The sequence below is a fragment of the Curcuma longa genome, chromosome 1 (genome assembly GCF_044706935.1).
Source record: "Curcuma longa cultivar G26 ecotype Majalengka, Jawa Barat chromosome 1, ITB_CL_G26_1.1, whole genome shotgun sequence".
In the NCBI taxonomy this organism is placed as follows: domain Eukaryota; kingdom Viridiplantae; phylum Streptophyta; class Magnoliopsida; order Zingiberales; family Zingiberaceae; genus Curcuma; species Curcuma longa.
Window position 1 is genome coordinate 21,422,087 of NC_133861.1, and position 18,044 is coordinate 21,440,130.

The 18,044-nt window shown below is 37.5% G+C and overlaps 2 protein-coding genes and 1 pseudogene across 2 annotated transcripts; all 3 read left to right on the top strand.

Moving 5' to 3' along the window:
- The first annotated feature begins 114 nt into the window (after nucleotides 1-114).
- Nucleotides 115-1,309, top strand: LOC141847901 (uncharacterized). The gene has a single exon (XM_074736011.1). The coding sequence runs from the start codon at nucleotides 293-295 to the stop codon at nucleotides 851-853; it is 561 nt and encodes a 186-aa protein (XP_074592112.1). The 5' UTR covers nucleotides 115-292; the 3' UTR covers nucleotides 854-1,309.
- A 4,323-nt stretch (nucleotides 1,310-5,632) lies between these two features.
- Nucleotides 5,633-7,555, top strand: LOC141843994 (uncharacterized; annotated as a pseudogene).
- A 2,821-nt stretch (nucleotides 7,556-10,376) lies between these two features.
- Nucleotides 10,377-17,616, top strand: LOC141831417 (phosphoglucomutase, chloroplastic). Its single transcript, XM_074718777.1, has 22 exons — nucleotides 10,377-10,623; nucleotides 10,711-10,776; nucleotides 10,871-10,915; nucleotides 10,996-11,088; nucleotides 11,229-11,281; nucleotides 11,789-11,840; nucleotides 11,908-11,976; nucleotides 12,096-12,164; nucleotides 12,816-12,938; nucleotides 13,087-13,139; nucleotides 14,779-14,857; nucleotides 14,936-15,000; nucleotides 15,071-15,138; nucleotides 15,674-15,792; nucleotides 15,876-15,950; nucleotides 16,242-16,357; nucleotides 16,507-16,648; nucleotides 16,716-16,797; nucleotides 16,883-16,929; nucleotides 17,041-17,118; nucleotides 17,216-17,321; nucleotides 17,401-17,616. Exons 1-22 carry the CDS (start codon nucleotides 10,408-10,410, stop codon nucleotides 17,466-17,468), a joined length of 1,884 nt encoding a protein of 627 aa, XP_074574878.1. The 5' UTR covers nucleotides 10,377-10,407; the 3' UTR covers nucleotides 17,469-17,616.
- The last annotated feature ends 428 nt before the right edge of the window (nucleotides 17,617-18,044 follow it).

Below are 18,044 nucleotides of genomic sequence, written 5' to 3' on the forward strand. Positions count from 1 at the left end.
AAATAGAAAACGTAATCAAAAGGACATATAGACTGGTCGCTATGTGTATTTTTTGATTTAATTTATTTTGATAGTATAAAAAATCGATCATTTCAGAGATCAGAGATAGTTAACGAGGCGAACTTACCTTCCTTGCTCTTTCCCTTTTTCAGGTCCCGCGAGATTCTGTCGGTCGCTTCTTAATCGATTTAAGTTTCCATGGCTTCCTAAGCAGATCATCGCTTGATTAAGCTTTCCTTTTCCGTATTTCTCTTCCCGATTTGTCGATAGATCGGAGCGGCACAAGTCCGCCATGAGTAGGGGCGGCGGCGGCGGCGGTGGCGGAGGAGGAGGGGACTATAGCAGAGCTACTACCAGCATCCACGTGACGGCCCTCGATGGCCTGGTGAACGTGAACTCTCTCTTCACGGTCGCCGTCTTCGTGGGGCTCTCCATCGCCTCCCCTGGCCAGCACAGCCTGGAGGGTCGGTCGGAGTGCGACCCCGGCCTCGACGTCGCCCGCAACCTCCTCGTCTTCGAGGTCGTGTCCTTCAGCTTCTTCCTCTTCTCTAGCCTCGTCGCGCAGGGGCTCAAGCTCGCCATCAACCTCCTCAACAGCAACGACATCGACGAGGCCTTCCGCGCCCACATCAACTCCCGCGCCCTCCGCTTCGGCATGCTCGCCTCCGCCATCGGATCCGTCTTGGGCTGCGTCTTCCTCGTCCTCTCCATGGTCCAGGTCATCCAGATTCGCCTCGGGTTGCTCTCCTGTGGCAGCCAGTCCGCCGTCCGCGCCGTCGCCGCCCTCGTCACCTTCGTCTCCACCGCCCTCGCCGTCTACATCGCCACCGTCTTCTATGCGTTCACCCACTGAAAGCCCAAAAATCACCCCCTCCAATGGGAAATCCGTCGACAAGGTACGCTACCTCCCTTTGATCTGAGAATTTCTAGTTCAATCGTTTATTTTCTCCCCAAATTACGAATTTGGATTAGGCCTTGAACTAGGAATTACGAACTGTAGGGTTGCCTTTCCCCATTCCATTGTGTTCCTTCTTGCATATATCAATCTCAAAGCTGCGATTGCTTGAATCATTCAACAGCATGGTGATGAGCTCAACCAAGTTTTGAAAACACTGGCAAGTGATCTGACTAGTTAATTCTTTTCGATTGAGAAGAGGAACCGAATAAAAGGGTTAGGAATGGCCGCTAATATTCTAGAGCTGAGTGTTTGAGTGTGTGCGATTGTGGCAGATTCCACTTTTGTAAAAGAAAAGAGTGTTTGAGTGTGTATTCTAGATTTATGAAAAGATTATTTATTTTTAAAAGTAATTATGAGACTAAAAAAACAGTTTGCTGATAAATGATTTTAAAAAAGAGCATTTTGTGCTTGCTCAATGATTGTGAATTAATGTCATAAAGCATATAATTGAAAATTAGACAAGTCTTTTTTTTAAAGGTTATGATCCTAGGAAAATTTTTTATAGAATAAATTGAAAAGTGTGAATGGTGAATTGTTTCACAGTCAACATAGCTGAGTTTGTTACGACGGAGTAGACTTGCAGAAGAGGATAATTAAATTATAATATCCTCTTCATAATTAAAAATTGTAGTTCATCGATTTAGATTCAATATGATCGTAAAATCGAATTCGGACCGTTGGGTGGCGGATTTTAACTTTGCAAGTCAAAAATTAATAGTCATTTTTATGTCATCGCCAAAAGAAAAAAAAGTTTTATTTTGAAAAAGATAAAATAATGAATTTAATGCCTTTAGTAGACAATATAATTTGCTTGTTCTAATATTACATTCATTTTCATAAATACAACACTATTTTTAAAGTATGTAAGTGAAGATTAGATAGTTTTATTTTTCTTTTTTTTTAAATGAAGATAAATCAAAAAGTATGAATTAAGTGTTGCTTTGTAGCTAACTTTTTAGAATTGTTTTATAAATATTTGATTAACTGCAAAAAATGTTTTATGATTGTACTGTAGCTCCGGGACCAAAAAATTAGATAGACATTTTTATGTCACCGCCAAAAGTAAAAAAGATAAAATAATGAATTTAATGCCTTTGGTAGACATTATAATTTCCTTGTACTAACATTTACATTCATTTTAATATTTTGTTTTTAATTTAAAAGAAAGCACTTAATTTGAATCTTTAGTAGACACTATTCATCTGGTTGGTCCAACCTTTTTAAGGAGCGAAAGAACCGAACTTTTGCAAAGGTGACTTCTTTTCACGTAAGCACGATCGATCTGTTGATGAACTTGTTTTCTGTGTGAGCTTAGTTATTGTTATGGGTGGTTATGAGCGTGGACCTAGGGAGTCATGGAGCAACTTGATAGCCGAGCCGATCCGACTCATATGTCAGTTCATATTTATCAATTCTAAGGCTGGCCCGAGTCGGTTCTCAACTCGCGATCCCTTATCCGGACGTCGAATCTCTCTTCATCTGGATACGGTTCGAATAGGGGACCCGGAGTAACTCCTCGGTGTCCAAGGCACCTTCCTCAAGCCGAATCCTCCCGCGAGCTGAACCTTTCCTCGAGCCGAATCCTCCCGCTAACTAAATCCTCCTCAAGCTGAGCCCTCATTCGAGTCACATCCCATGGAGGTGATTCCTCCTATGAACTCGCAGCCTCTCCGTCAGCTTGACTACCTCCCCCTCATTTGGATTTGGCTAAGGTCCATGCCGAATGGTCATCACGATGCCAGATTCCGTCAATCTCATCATTTCTTCTAACAATCTCATACTCCGTATTTACGATCGCCGCCCTGACACCCACGTGCGAAATGACATTACGAGCGTATGTCAATGATAGAACTTTCATTCTGATCATTTCATATCTTTCTGATAATATCATACTCAAGTATGGGACATCTTCTTTGATTAAGATGGGACACCTCATTTAATTACGATAGAGATATGACTTCTCATTTCATATATATAACGGCCACTCTGCTCCTTGCTCAGTTACGCGCACACGCGATAACCACTATTTCTCTTCTTCTTCTTCTGCTTATTCCGCGGGCTCGTTGACTTAAGCTTCGGAATAGTCGTGCCAGGGCACCCCTGGCCTTCCCTCTCACGCTTGCTTTGCTTGCAAGATCCAGTGATTCAGTATCCTCAATCCTATTCCTTGCTGGTGAGGAGACCCAGTCGGTAACACATTCCAGAGTGGTTCTCAACCGAAACAGTTATAAATTATTTTAAGTATTTTTTTCATGACCCACATGGTATAATTTTAAGGTCCTTTTTTTTCTCAAATTAATTATTATTTTCAATTCCAGAATTAGCATTCTCAATTTGTTTAATAAACTTTTTTCCTATGTTGATCAAGAGAATATATAAATGCTCACAATCTATCGTCCATAGCAATCGCGCGGCCCACAAACTTGCCATATTCATTATTTTTAAAATTTTAAATTATTAGTATATTTTAAAAAAAAATAAATCACTACATATAATTTGCTTCCCACCCTGCGGCAAATACGTAATCATATTGACTATAAAATTATTTTTTATTCGATAACAGCCATCAAATTAAATTCCATTCGCTAATAATATCATATAAATTCAAAATTTAAACACAGAACCCGAAGTCATTCAAATCTTACCTTACTACAATTAATCGTCGTTTGTTAATTCACCAGTACAGTACGTAAAGCTAATTAATTGCGTCCAAATATTTAATCGAATAGTACTGTTCTTTTATGCGCAAACGCTATTTGATTTGACTTGCAGTTGCCGCCTAAATAAAATTTCTTGCATATTTTAATGTTCGTGTCTATATAATATATATATATATATACTTCAATCGTAAAAAAATTTACACTATCTTTCCATCTAAGTTGTTTGTGGATCGGATTAACATCCCATTCAATCTGTTGATCAGATCTATTTTTGATAGCCCAATCAATAAGATTGATTGATCGATTATAAACTTTTGATTTAGGGTTGAATCAATATCCCTCTTAATTCGTGATCAGATCTGTATTCGATCGACTGAAGTATGTTTAATCTTATTTTCTATTACAACATGTTCCAAATATTTATTTAGTGTCCGATTGATTTACTAACATTTTCTTTTACTTGATGTTTGGACATGTTGACCCACCAAATTTGTTACGCCAAATGTCTGATTCATAAATTCATCTAATCTTCCTTTGCTTAAGGTTCAATCCACTATTTTTTTTTTTGTCTATTATCATCGGATTCTCAAACTTTCTTATACACTCAACACTTATATCACATGCATAATATTTAATTTTAAAATCTTTATTAAATATTAAAATATAAATTTAATTATTTGATATTATTTGGTACTGTATGTACTAATCATCTTCTCTTCTGCAAAAAGGTGAAATCCACTACCTTAGCGGTCCCACGACCATTTGTGAGGAGGCAAATCGAGAAATTACAGTTGATTACGATGTAGGACGGTATTGTGTCTGGCTTCACCAATATTTGAACCTTTGCTTTCTTTTATAAATCTACTACATCGTAACCAACTCAACTATGCTTCAAAGCCACTAACCATCTTCTCGCATGTATCAATCTCGAAGCCGTGATGCTTGAATCATTCAACAGCATCTGTTCATCTGTACTAATATTACATGCATTTTGATAAATACAACACTATTTTATTTTTTGCTTTAAAAAGAAAACACTTAATTTGAATCATTAGTAGCCACTGTTCATCTGTCGTGCCTGTTGGTCCTACCTGTGCAAGGGTGACTTCTTCCCACGTAAGCAGGATCCATCTTTTCATGAACGCCTTAAGTTGTAAATTATTTTAACATTTTAAGTATTTTTTTCTAATTTAAAGTCCTTTTTTTTAAGTATCAAATAAACTTTTTCCCTACGTCGATCAAGGTCATTCAAATCTACCTCACTGCTATTATTAGCATTTTCATTTAGACACAGAGCCCGACGCCATTCAAATCTACCTTACCACTATTAGTCGTTTGTTAATTCACCCGTACCGTACTTAAAATATAATTAATCGCTTCGAAACATGTAATCCGATACTACTGTTCTTTTATGCGCAACCACTATTAGGTTTGACCTGCAGTTGCCGCCTAAATAAAATTTTATGCGTATTTTAATCTGAATATCTATATATAGCAGGTATGCGGGTGAATAATTAATTCGAGTACGTGAAGAATGAGGAAGGCACTCGCAGTTACCGACTCCAACGTGGGGCCCGCCCCGTTCGCCTTCCTTCCTATCCGTAACGATTAACGAATCGCGCAATTTCAATCCTTTCCGTCCGTCGAATCTTGTCAAGATTCCCATCCGATCCGGTCCACTTTGAAATTTCAAATCGCCCGTGACTATCCAACAAAAACCCAGCATTAACTAATCCTCATTATTGGCTGCGATCCGACACATGGCCTGCCTCCGCCCTTTCAAACATTTTATTTATTTCAGTATTAACCGTGTGACACAGTAAATAAATTGTTCTTGCAGGTTAATGGTAATTAATGTGGCGCCAGACCAGACCAGACCAGACCGACCGGCCGGTTCGGTCCTCGCGTTTGAAAAGGACCGCCGCTGTTTACTTGATCATCCGTCGCCGCCTCTGTCTTTCTTCCTTCCTTTCTTTCTTTTGCGTTGATTATTAATCCGTGAACCAGTGAGAGATTGGCTGAGCTTTGGAGGTCGCGTCGAGATGGGCAAAGAGAGGATCGCCAGAAAGGCTTCGTCTAAAGCTGCTGCTCCGGGTGGTTGCATGGGCGGGGTGCTTCACTACTTGCACTTCCACCACCTGCTCTTCGGCGGCGACGCCTCCTGCTGCACAGCGCCCTTTGCATCTCCTCCTTCCTCGTCGTCTTCCTCGTCGCTTCCGCTGCGTCAACCCAGAGGTAAATGTATCTGTTTGATTCTTGTCGGAGTGAGAAAGGTCGCTGATCCGTCGTGGTATGTGTGTGTGTCAGGATTAGAGGCTCCCAGGAACAGCTTGGAGCTGGATGAGAAGCGAGCAGAAGAGTTTAAAGAGATTCCGGTCAGTTTATTTAAAGAGCATCTGCATTTCGATCTTGATCTAATTTAGTACGTATTGCTTGCTTTGATCAGGTTGGAATTGAGATTGTTGCGGCGAAGGATGAGGAGGAGAAGAAGAGCACGTTGTCGCGAGGTGAGGCTACGCCGAGGACTCCCGGGCTGGTGGCCCGGCTGATGGGGCTGGAGACTTCTCCACCGGAGAAGCCGCCGGCGCGCAAGTGCCCGTGGGAGAGTGAGAGCGAGGATATTAAAGCTGCCGTCGTTGGCGGTCATAACAGGGGAAGACCTCGGCGACCGCCTCTCCAGAACTTGAGCTGCAACGTCGACCTCGGCACCCGCTCCCTTCCGGAGTCGCCGCGCGCTTCGACGTCGGCGAGAGCCGTCGACGCCGACCGAAGACTTTCTTTGCAGATCAACAGGCTCTGCCAAGCCACAAACTTCGACCACTCGAAGTTGCCCAAATATCAAGACGAGAACAAGAGCCCAAGAAACCTCCACCATTCTCGCGAAATGGTGAAGCGAGTAGTGAAGGAGATCAAGCTCGCCGAAACCAAAGCCAGAGCGTCGCTTACCGAGAAAAAGCCAACTCCGGCCGCCGGGGAACACCGCCCCGAGATTGAGTCAAGCAAGCCAATAGTTGTTGTCAATGTGGTCCTGAACAAGTGCAACAAAGCCGATTCCGAGCGATTCACGGGGCGGATCAAGAAGCAACATTCTAAATCTAGATCGCTTCCCACTCTGGAGTCACTGTTCCAGTCTTCTGATCTCCCTGGTACCGACGATTCCAAGCCCCAGCCATTACCTTCCTCTGCTGTTCCGACATCAAATAACAGAGTAATTTTCGTGATTTCTAATTGGGATGAAGTCAACATGCTGTTTCTTTCCTAATTAGTTTTTGTCGTGTAATTTGCAGTCACGTCCATCCGCCGGTGAAAAATGTCGCCGGAGCTGCGAGTTGAAGGATAAGAATCCGAGTTTTAGATACGAAAAGTCTATTTTTGATCACGCAAGGAATTCAGCAGGCGAGAAATGGAGATGCTACTCCGGCTCCAGCCAGGTGGATCCGCTCATCTTCCACCGTCTCGCTCGAGTTCCCCTGCCTCCTCCGCCGCCGCCGCACGTTCGCCGCCGAAGAGGACGACGAGAGCCGGCGCCTCCTCGGCCCGTTACGCCATCGCTGGAACAGGAAACCCCTCTTCCATCTCGCGCAGGATATCCTCGCGGGCGACGCGTCGGCCTCCAGCGGCGGCAACCGGGAGCGGACCGAAGCGCGGGAGCTGGCGCGGGAGGTGGGACTGGAGATCCTCGACGTGCTCCTCGCCGAGACGGCCGGCGAGCTCGGCGAGGCCAGTCACGGAATCTGCATCGGCGAGCAGACCCGCGTCACCTCACGTGCTCCGGGACCATCGGCGCAGCGAGGAGGCGGGGCCCACGATGTTGTAGGAGAAGTAGACACGAACTGGAGTCGTCATCATCTTTGAAGTCTTCCTCTCCGGGCGCATCCCCCGAAGCGGAGCAGGAGGGTTGGAGTTTGTGGTTTCTTGCTTTCCGCGCCGGATTCTACCGAGAAGAAGATCGTGAACGGAGCAAGCTTTTGTCGGTAATTCCTTTTGCAATCGATGAGGGAGAGGGAGAACAGGAGGAATGTACACGTACAGTGGAAATTGTTGAACTGGCTCCCTGGGCCTCGGAAGGTAAATTTGAAGAAGTTGGTGGTGTTTTTTATATATCGCCCCGTGCCAACTCTTATATGGATAGAACTAGGAAAGGCTCCTTCGCCATCAATCCGTCGAAGGTGACGTGACCTTCGCGAAGAGTACAACGTCTCTTTCACTGCCATCTGGGCCTTGGGCCCCGGCCACTCGGATTTTTTTGAAGTCCATCGTATTAATATTTCAGATTTTTTTATTTAATTAATTAATAAAAATCAAATTGGTTGATTTTTAAAATTCAAAATTGAAACCGAATCTATTTAAATGAAATAATTAATTTTTTTAAAATCAACTATATTTACAAACTCAACTATATTTAAAATAAACTTAGAATTACAATATCTATTAATAAAAAAACATAAGCGCGTAGTCTTAATCATTAACTTCAAAGATCTAAACCTCAAATATCTTTAACCTCGTAGGGCTGTAATAATTAAAATAATTAAAATTCAAAACTCACACAATATATATATATATAAGTCATTTCATTTTATAAATTTAATTAATAATCGAAATAACTTTGAGCCGTCTACCCATTCATATCTAATATTTTAATTATAAATCTATAATCGACAAGATATTTTACGAATAAATAAATTTTAATGTTTTATATTTTAAGCATTTATATATATATATATGATGTGACATGCCTTTAATCGTTTCACGAGCTCCCCGAGACCTGATCCTCCTCTTTCTCCTCCCCAATCTCTCTCTCTCTCTCCTCTCGTATTATAAAAGCTTTTCTTTATTTGCCTAAAAATATCTTTCTATCGCACTCGCTCCATTTCAAAACGGCAAAGATAGCTCAGTTCATCTCCAATGACGTGGCACGTTTTAAAGGTCACCTCTACTCCCACGGAAACTCTTGTTTAAAACTAAGTATTCAGTTAATCGATGAACCAAATTACATAAAATCAAAATTTTTAGAATTTTATCATTAAAATTAAATAAATCGAAACGATGAACCAAATTATTTAAAATATTTTTTTTAAAAAAAAATCGAACTGATAAAAAATCTGTTAGAATTAAACTTTGATTCAATCGAACCGATTTTTTAAAAATAATTTAGAAAATATTAAAACTTTTTAATAAAAATGTAATCATTTTAATTTAAAAAAATTTATATTTTTTATTTTTTATTTAATTAAAAAATCAGTTTAATTGATTTTAAAAATTCAAAATTGAAATGAACTGATTTAATATAAATAATTAATTTTTATAAAAAAATTAAATTTCTAAATAGATCAAAATGAATTTGCTAACTATTTCAATTATGTAGATTATTTCAATTGATCAATTGAAGCTTTACTCACCTCTATCATTTCAAGGATAAACTAAATACCTTTTTGTTGATGTCTCCATAAGTGTGGTGCAATGGTTAAGATTCAGAAAAATAATAATAATAAAAATTCAGTCTTATCTTTAACTTAAAGATTTAGAATTTATGATTTTTAGAGTTTAAAACATCTAATGGTTAAAACCGAACCGAATTATAAACATCTAATTATGAACTGATATTTTATAAACATCCTAAATTCGGTTCGGTTATAAACATCTAATGGTTAAAATCGAAATAATTAACGATAAACATCTAATGGTGAGTATTCGAACCGAAAATACCGAAATAATTAACGATAAACATCTAATGGTGAGTATTCGGTTAAAACCGAATCGAACCAAACCGAATTAATTGAAAACCGAATAAACCGAATTTTTTCGAACCAACCGAACCGACCGAATTTTCTAATAAAAATCGAACAAACCGAACCGATATTTTATCGGTTAATTCGGTTTTCGACCTAATTAACCGAATTAACCGATTTTTTTTAAATATTATAAAAATTTTACTAATTAATTAGGAATTTATAAATTTATTTACTTAAAATTTATAAATTAATTTTTTAATTTAATTAATTCAGTTAATTCGATTTAATCGAATAAGAAATTTTAAAACCGAAACCGAACCGAATTAATCAAATTAACCGATTTTTTTAAAAAAAAATAACCGAACTTCTGAAATAACCGAACTGAATTTTTAATTCAATTCAATTTGATTGATTTATTTGGTTTAATCAAATTTTTGCTAATCCCTAGAAGGGATCAAATCCACCCAATAGACCAATTAGAGAGAAAAGTCATTTACCTAATAAATGGAATTGGCATAAATTGTCTACCAAATACTAAAAACAAAATTCATTACTCTCTAACCATCAAGGATCGACGTTAAACTTCACGTTAACTTATCAAAGATTATGATAAATTTACTAAATCAATTTTAAAAAATAACTATATTTAAAATAATATTAGGATTACAATATCTATTAATAAAAAACGCAAGTGCATAGTCTTTGCACTAAACATTCATATCCATTTAAAAATATTTTTATTTAAAAATATATAATCTACAATTTAATATATTTTGCAAATAAATATATTTAAAGATTTTATATGTTAAATAAAAATAGTTTATTTAGTTTAGTTTGAATGCGTGTGTATATAAATTATATCTATCTCCATCTTGATTTTCAATTATATTTTAAATTTAAATATAATTTTGAATGTTTCTATTGACGTGGCATCATTTGAACCGTTTCAGCGAGACTCGATCCTCCTCTCCGCTCGTTTTATAAAAGCCAAAACGGCATCCCTCGTTTTGTAGAAGCCAAGAGACAGACACAGGAAAAGAGATAGCTCAGTTCGCCGATGGCCTTTCCCACGATGGCCGTCCCCTCTCTGAAACTGGAAGCGGCTCTCGCTCGACCAAAGCTACCCTCGATCTCCATTCTCCATACGATCGCTGCGCCCCGTGTGGCATCGTTTGTGAAATCGCCTCTCTTCCCACGGAAACTCTGCGTCTCCAACCGCTTTCGATTCGTAGTGAAGGCTTCCTCCGTCCAGACCACCTCCGAGGGGCTCCAGGTATCTCTTCTTCTTTTCGTTTTTTTTTTTCATTTTTTTGTCTTTTTGCACATTAAGGTCGGATCAGTAATGGCGGAGAGTTTGCAGATCAAAGCGATCCCTACGAAACCGGTCGAAGGGCAGAAAACTGGGACTAGCGGACTCAGAAAGAAGGTTTTTTTTTTTTGGCATTCATACACTGTGCTTTTGTTTTAATTTTCTCATGATTGATGAATTGGAGCTGTGTTTGGATTTGTGGTGGATTTAGGTTAAGGTCTTCCAACAAGAGAATTACCTGGCCAACTGGATTCAGGTAAGTGAATTCCTCCCGTTTGAATTGTATGCGATGAGTGATTGGAAGCTTCGAATCTTAATGGGGTTCTGTTGGTGCAGGCTCTGTTTAATTCTCTGCCTCTTGAGGATTACAAGGATGGCGTGCTCGTGTTGGGAGGCGATGGCCGCTATTTTAATCGAGAGGCTGCTCAGGTACTTTATCGATTCTTGGAATGATGGGTACTCGTTAAATTTGTCTAATTGATACGTTGATCGTTCCTATTGTTGTCTTAGCAATTTGTTTATTGCTTGCTTATGATCTATTGATCTTGGGTTTCAATCGGTGGATACAGATAATCATCAAGATTGCAGCAGGGAATGGCGTTGGAAAGATACTTGTTGGCAGGTGAATGATTCAGTGCGCTTAGAATTTCTGTTGATCATAGCTAGATTCCAGGAAAGAATTCAGATTAAGAGGCTTGGGTGTTCTGGTTATCTAATATGATGTAAAAGATGCCTATCTTTGTACTGTGCCAAAGACTGGATCTTCATTCTCCTTTAGTTGTTTGCCTAGCAATAATTTTAAGATGCTTCAATAGAGTCTTCCTTCTAGTCCAATCTAGTTCCCAATCTTTAATCTATGAAGCTTAAATGCAAGTCTTCCTGGGATGCCTTTGACAACCAATTCAATTGAATGAGCAACTTCTATGTTAAGGACATTTTGAATGTTATTTTATCTCCTAATTAATCATAAAAATGCTTCTAATTGAATGCAATATTTTGGAGCTGTGTGTGATTATTGCTGGATTTTTTCCTTTCTAGAAGCTGGTTAGAGGTCATTTTCTTCCTAGGAAACTGTTTCTCAAAAGTGTATCATAAAATTGATGTCTAAATATTGGTGTTGCCTTGGTAGGGATGGTCTCATGTCTACTCCAGCTGTTTCAGCTGTAATTCGTAAGCAAAAGGCATGTATTCATTAGATTTCATACTTCTATCTTTTCTATTTCTGTTAAATAATATTTTTCTTAGCAGGCTAATGGTGGTTTCATAATGAGTGCAAGCCATAATCCTGGTGGACCAGAATATGACTGGGGTATTAAGGTAGACACATGTCATTATGGCATCAGAGCTTCCTCCATTTTTCTAAAAAAGAAGAAAGGATTTTTAAATTTAAGATGATGAGTTCTTCATTATCATGTTTCTCTTGTTAAAATTTGCAGTTTAATTATAGCAGTGGACAACCTGCGCCTGAATCAATAACTGACAAGATCTATGGAAACACACTTTCTGTATGTTTGTAGTCCTTTTTTTCACTTCATCTTTTGTTTATCTAAGTCAAATTAAGGGTAATCCTGTTTTTGCAATCTAGTTACATTCATATCTTTGGTAGGACATAAACTATATATGATCTTTCGTTGAGAACATTATCATGCCAATATTTTCTTGTTTAAATTCATCAACTATTCTTATCTGTTTTTTCTTGAGTATAGATCTGGTTGAAGTTGGTACAATTAGAAAGCAAGTAATGTGACCGAAAAACTGAACTATTTACTTTGTAAGCACAATAGGATGCTTTCAGATACATTCTCTATAAAATATATGCAACAATCTTTCCTGAATGGCTTGGCTTACCAACAATATCATACGATAAACTCTATTTTTGCAGCATATGTGATTTTCTTATTGAGTCGATAACATTTTCAGTTTCTTCTTACTATTCTATGGACATGTTGGAAGTTGGGCTTTTCCACTGTGAGATTGTACTGATATCGATAATCATGAAAATTGGAAAAGTTATAATATTCATAGACACTTGCTGCTCTTATATTTTAATCACTACAGCTATAGTGCATCGGCAATTGGATTAGGATCTCTCTTTGCAGCTACTGTTACATTTATATTATTCTCAGTTTGAAATATTTTGCAATTCTTAACTGCAGATCTCTGAGATAAAAACAGCAGATATTCCAGATGTCGATCTCTCCTCTGTTGGCACTGTAAGACATGGGAATTTCACAGTGGAGGTGGTTGATCCTGTTTCTGATTACTTGGAGTTGATGGAGGTATATGTCCAACTATAATTTACCTGTAGATGGTGTCACATAACAAAGTTTGCACTGACTTTTTGCACTTAGGCCCATAGCGTGCTGTTGGTAATGATTCTACCACAGTGCTGAGAAGTTATGTAACATCTTGCTCCCGTTTTTGTAGGAAGTCTTTGATTTTCAGCTTATCAAAGATCTTATTTCACGGGCTGATTACAGGTACATGATTTACACGTCCATACAAAATTCTAATGGTTTAAAATGATGTTTAAGGGTTTTCACAACATGATTGGTGGTAAGATCTTTCACCGTCTGATTTTAGGTACATGATTCAAATATTCATATAAATCCTAATAGTTTAAAACAGTTTTTAAGGTTTTTCCAATATGATGGGCGGTTATTAAAGTGAACTATAAGCTTACTTCTTACAGAAGGAAGCACTTTGCTCATATCTCACTATCACTATGACTTTCTTGACTTGAAATGTATGTGGTACAGCATCATTTTTTGCCAAATCAAAGATGTTCTTGCATTTCCAAAATTTCTATCCTATATTTATTTTTTCAATCAATTATCTCAATGTGTTTATTTATTTTCAACGATTTAACAGCTGCAATCTGTTACTGCATGGGTAATTTTGTCATAATGTCATCCTTTATTATCTCTTATTCCATATTGGCTTTTAGAAGATCATGATCCTGGATTACTTGAGCTCATTGTTGTTACTAGCTTGGAAGAGCCACCCTATTATGGTTCCTTCTATTGCTAGCTCCCTATTGTGTTGTATGTCTGAGTATATATTGTAAGCTTGCATGAAACTTAAATTGGCAGTTTTGTCTAGAATTTAAGCCTGAGTCGATGTTGTATTTGCATGACATTGGAATTGGCAACTAAGTGTAGGGAGATAAATTTTTTTCTAGGCGAGTAGATGGTGTAAGCCTGCATGACATTGAAATTTCCAATTAAGTGTAGAGATGTAACAACTTTTGCCCTAGTGAGGGTTGACCACGAGTGAAAGGCTCAAATGCACAAACAAAAGTAGCGTTGCTTTATATCAGGGTCCTTTTAAGGGTTGACCATGAATAAAGGTTCAAATGCACAACTAAAAAATACTAGTTTCACTCTGACTTTGTTTTGAAGTCAACAGTTAAAGATAAGGGAAGAACTGTTTTTTTTTTTTTCAAATTCTTATTAATTGGGCAATAACTTCTTAAAATTGGTTTGTTTGTCAATGCTTGCACTAATCCACTTAGACTCATAACCATGTTGCTGTAACAAATAGGCAAGCAAAGATAGAAGCCAATCTGATCTAATTTTTTAATGATGTTTGCCTGGATGATATAAACAATTAATGTTTGGATGATCTAAAGTTCTAAACTAGTAAATTATGTCCTAATTAGGCTCTTAATCTCTGCATAACATCTCCTAAGAAAAAGAGAAACAAAGATAAGCTATTAATGATACTAAGAAGGTAGATTAAAGTTTGCTTCTCAATACAATCTTAAACTTGAAAGAAATGACTTGAGTCACTCAACTGAGCACCATACAGTATTGTATGTTCTAAGGTCTATTAGTCTAATTCATTGAGGCTTCTGGTATTGAAATTACATAATAAACAGGCTTTGGTTGGGAGGATGATTTCTAGGCACTTGTATGTTCCCGAGTGCTTTTTTTTTTCTGGAGATTGTCTGATTAAATATTTGAAAATTTCTGTACAAAAAAGCAAACTATTGAAGGTTATTCTTCTTTGACAGTTCATTTCAGAAACATGGTTGTCATTTATGCTACTTGACTTTGTGAATAAACTTGCTTTCTTTATGCCAGCTATGTTTTTAAATTATTCAACCACTTCCTTTAGGTTCATCTTTGATGCAATGCATGCTGTGACTGGTGCTTATGCCAAACCTATATTTGTGGATCGCCTTGGAGCTAGTCTGGTTTGGGAATTGATTTTTTGCATGATATATGAGTAAACCTTAATTTTCACTATGACCCTGACTATTGTTGTTGTGCAGGACTCCATTTTAAATGGAGTTCCCTTGGAAGATTTTGGACATGGGCATCCAGATCCTAATCTTACGTAAGAGAACTTTGATTTCTTGTTTGTTTGTACCATTAGAATTTTCATATTATCATCTAATTTGGAACAGGTATGCTAAAGATCTGGTTAACATCATGTACGCCAAGGATGCACCAGATTTTGGAGCAGCAAGTGATGGTATATTTTTTAGTTTTATTTTTCAGATTTAGGGTAATATATGACTTCACAAGAAGACAAATGACCTAGTGATAAGGTGGTCAGATGATACATCTTTAAAAATAAACATACAGATAAATGAACTTAGGTTGTCATCTTACTGTTTGGAGATGGTGATTCCATTTCACTCTTGAGAAAAGAGAATTTCTATTTTTTGCCCTCTGATTTTACCTCTTCTTCCAAAATGCCAACATAATTCCAATGATTGTTTCATTACTTCCTGATATGTACTTTCCTGAATTGGAGAAAAAAATGTACATTTAACTGAGAATGTTTAATTTAATTACTTATAGAACTTGGAACCCCACTAAATGGGCCTCCAGAGCTAGGTAGTTTTATTTACCTCTTATTAAGTGGGCCACTGAGGATCATGATTAGTCTTGTTGATTATTTTTAACTCAGTTTTTACGGGCTCCTATGATGGTGATTTCTGCAAATGTGATAGGTATGCATTATAACAGGCTGCTTGCTTCTAAAGATGTTTTATTGCGAACAGGTGATGGTGATCGAAATATGATACTTGGAAGAGGCTTTTTCATCACGCCTTCAGATTCTGTTGCTATTATTGCAGCTAATGCTCAGGCAGCTATCCCTTACTTCAAAGATGGTCCTAAGGTGAAACTAATGTTCTTGTAGAAAGTAGTTTGTAACTACTATCTTACGATGAAAAAAAAAAACTATCATATATTGTTGTTTAGGGACTTGCTAGATCTATGCCTACAAGTGGAGCTCTTGATCGTGTCGCATCAAAACTGAATCTTCCTTTCTTTGAGGTACGTGAAACTCTTCAGATCATTAACATCTTGAACATTGTGTATGCATGTAAAAGAAGCATGTCTCTCAAGGAGCATCATATTCAATGTATCACATAGGTTCTCTCTTCATTTGTATTCCTGCAATGCCCCATGCAAGTTCTTTGGTGTCTTTTTTTGCTTATTAAATGTGCTGGCTTCTATTGGAACCATATGTAGCTTAGATGCTCTTTTAGATTTTGGTACACTTGAGCGGTAAGCATATGCTTGTGTTCTTCTCCATTTGTCTATTATTGATCTTTCGGCATATAGGTTCCTACTGGATGGAAATTCTTTGGGAATCTTATGGATGCAGGGAGGTTATCTATATGTGGGGAAGAAAGTTTTGGAACAGGTTCTGATCATATCAGGGAGAAAGATGGGATATGGTAAGCTTTGCTATATGTACTTAAATGTTTATTTTATATGTTGTCTCTTATTTTGGAAGTTACTTTTGGTTTTGTCACTAGTTCTTGAAAGTTTACATATCAGTTTGAGCATTTGTTTCATTTTTGTTTTAAACATATTTACCTTTCAGGGCTGTGCTTGCTTGGCTGTCCATCATCGCCTACCGGAACAAGGACAAAAAAGTTGGGGAAAAGTTGGTTTCGGTCGCAGACATTGCAAAAGAGCATTGGGCTACTTATGGCAGAAACTTCTTTTCTAGATATGATTATGAGGTTAAAAGTTTAGTAAATGTCATCTCCAACAAACATAATGATTTGGGCCTAATCCTACTATTATCAGGAATGTGAATCTAGCGGAGCCAATAAAATGATGGAATACCTTAGAGATATCATTTCTAAAACCAAGCAAGGCGAAAAATATGGTACACCTCTATAAACTGAATAGGTTTGGTTTTTTTAATTGATTCCCCCTCTGTTTCACATTCCTGTTACTTGCTCTTCTTTCAGGAAATTACACCCTCAAATTCGCTGATGATTTCAGTTACACTGATCCTGTATGTCTTAAGCTTGGTTACTTCTTTATATTCCTCAGCAACATTTAGGCATCTTCATCGAAAAGCTAAAGAGAATTTGTTTAATCAATAATTTTATGGTTCCTGAACCAGGTGGATGGCAGTGTGGCATCTAAACAAGGACTTCGATTCGTTTTCACGGATGGATCGAGGATCATATATCGGCTATCAGTAATGAATATACCTCTGCATCATCATTGTTAACTCTTGTTTCTCATTTGAATGAACTTGATTCCTAGTGCATTATTGCACAATGTCACCTTTACAGGGAACTGGATCTGCGGGTGCCACAATTCGCATTTATATCGAACAATTCGAGCCTGATGTAGCGAAGCATGATGTTGATGCACAAACAGGCTTGAAGCCTCTGATAGGTTAGTGAACTCATAATCATTCGAAATTGTCTTTTACCATATTAGAGAACACTTACTGATGGTTTATTTCTTTTCTTAGATTTGGCATTGTCAATTTCCAAATTGGAAGAATTCACCGGCAGAGAGAAGCCTACAGTCATCACATGAGGATCAAGGATGTCCTATCCGTTTTTGTCTTGGTGCTCCTTTTTCAGAGTATAATAGAGTTCCATTTCCTGTTTATCTTTACAGTATCGAATAACTTTTAACTTAATGAAATTATTCTTTTTTCCTTTTAATCAAAACTTTTGGGAAATACTTATGGTGCATTTGATTCTTAGAATATAAAATTATATAGACCAAGAATCTGTTCTAGAATAAAATTATGGAGATGTTCATTTGGTTGATGGAATGGATCAAATTGAACTATACTAAAATTATCACATCGTGATTGTGCCAAACAATTAATATTATAATTTTCATAATAGATAAATTGCTTCGATCAATCAGATACGAATCAAATAAAATAATATAATGTTTAATTTATATATAATTTTATTTTTCCCAATCTGCTATAGCATTCATTATTCTTATTAAAATCTATTACTCATTAATTTTCCACTTATCTGCCATTAAAATACTAACATTGATCAATCATCAATCAAAAACAGAATGATCTCTGCCACTAAATCATTGATCCATAATTTTACTATATCGACCAATGCCACTTACATAGTACATTAG

What these genes read in the sequence shown, in the direction of transcription:
- LOC141847901 (XM_074736011.1), top strand. Translation starts at nt 293, where the DNA reads ATGAGTAGGGGCGGCGGCGGCGGCGGTGGCGGAGGAGGAGGGGACTAT.
- LOC141831417 (XM_074718777.1), top strand. Translation starts at nt 10,408, where the DNA reads ATGGCCTTTCCCACGATGGCCGTCCCCTCTCTGAAACTGGAAGCGGCT. An exon ending in ATTTCACGGGCTGATTACAG is followed by an intron (nt 13,140 to 14,778) that starts GTACATGATTTA and finishes CACTTCCTTTAG; the next exon opens with GTTCATCTTTGATGCAATGC. An exon ending in ATCGCCTTGGAGCTAGTCTG is followed by an intron (nt 14,858 to 14,935) that starts GTTTGGGAATTG and finishes GTTGTTGTGCAG; the next exon opens with GACTCCATTTTAAATGGAGT.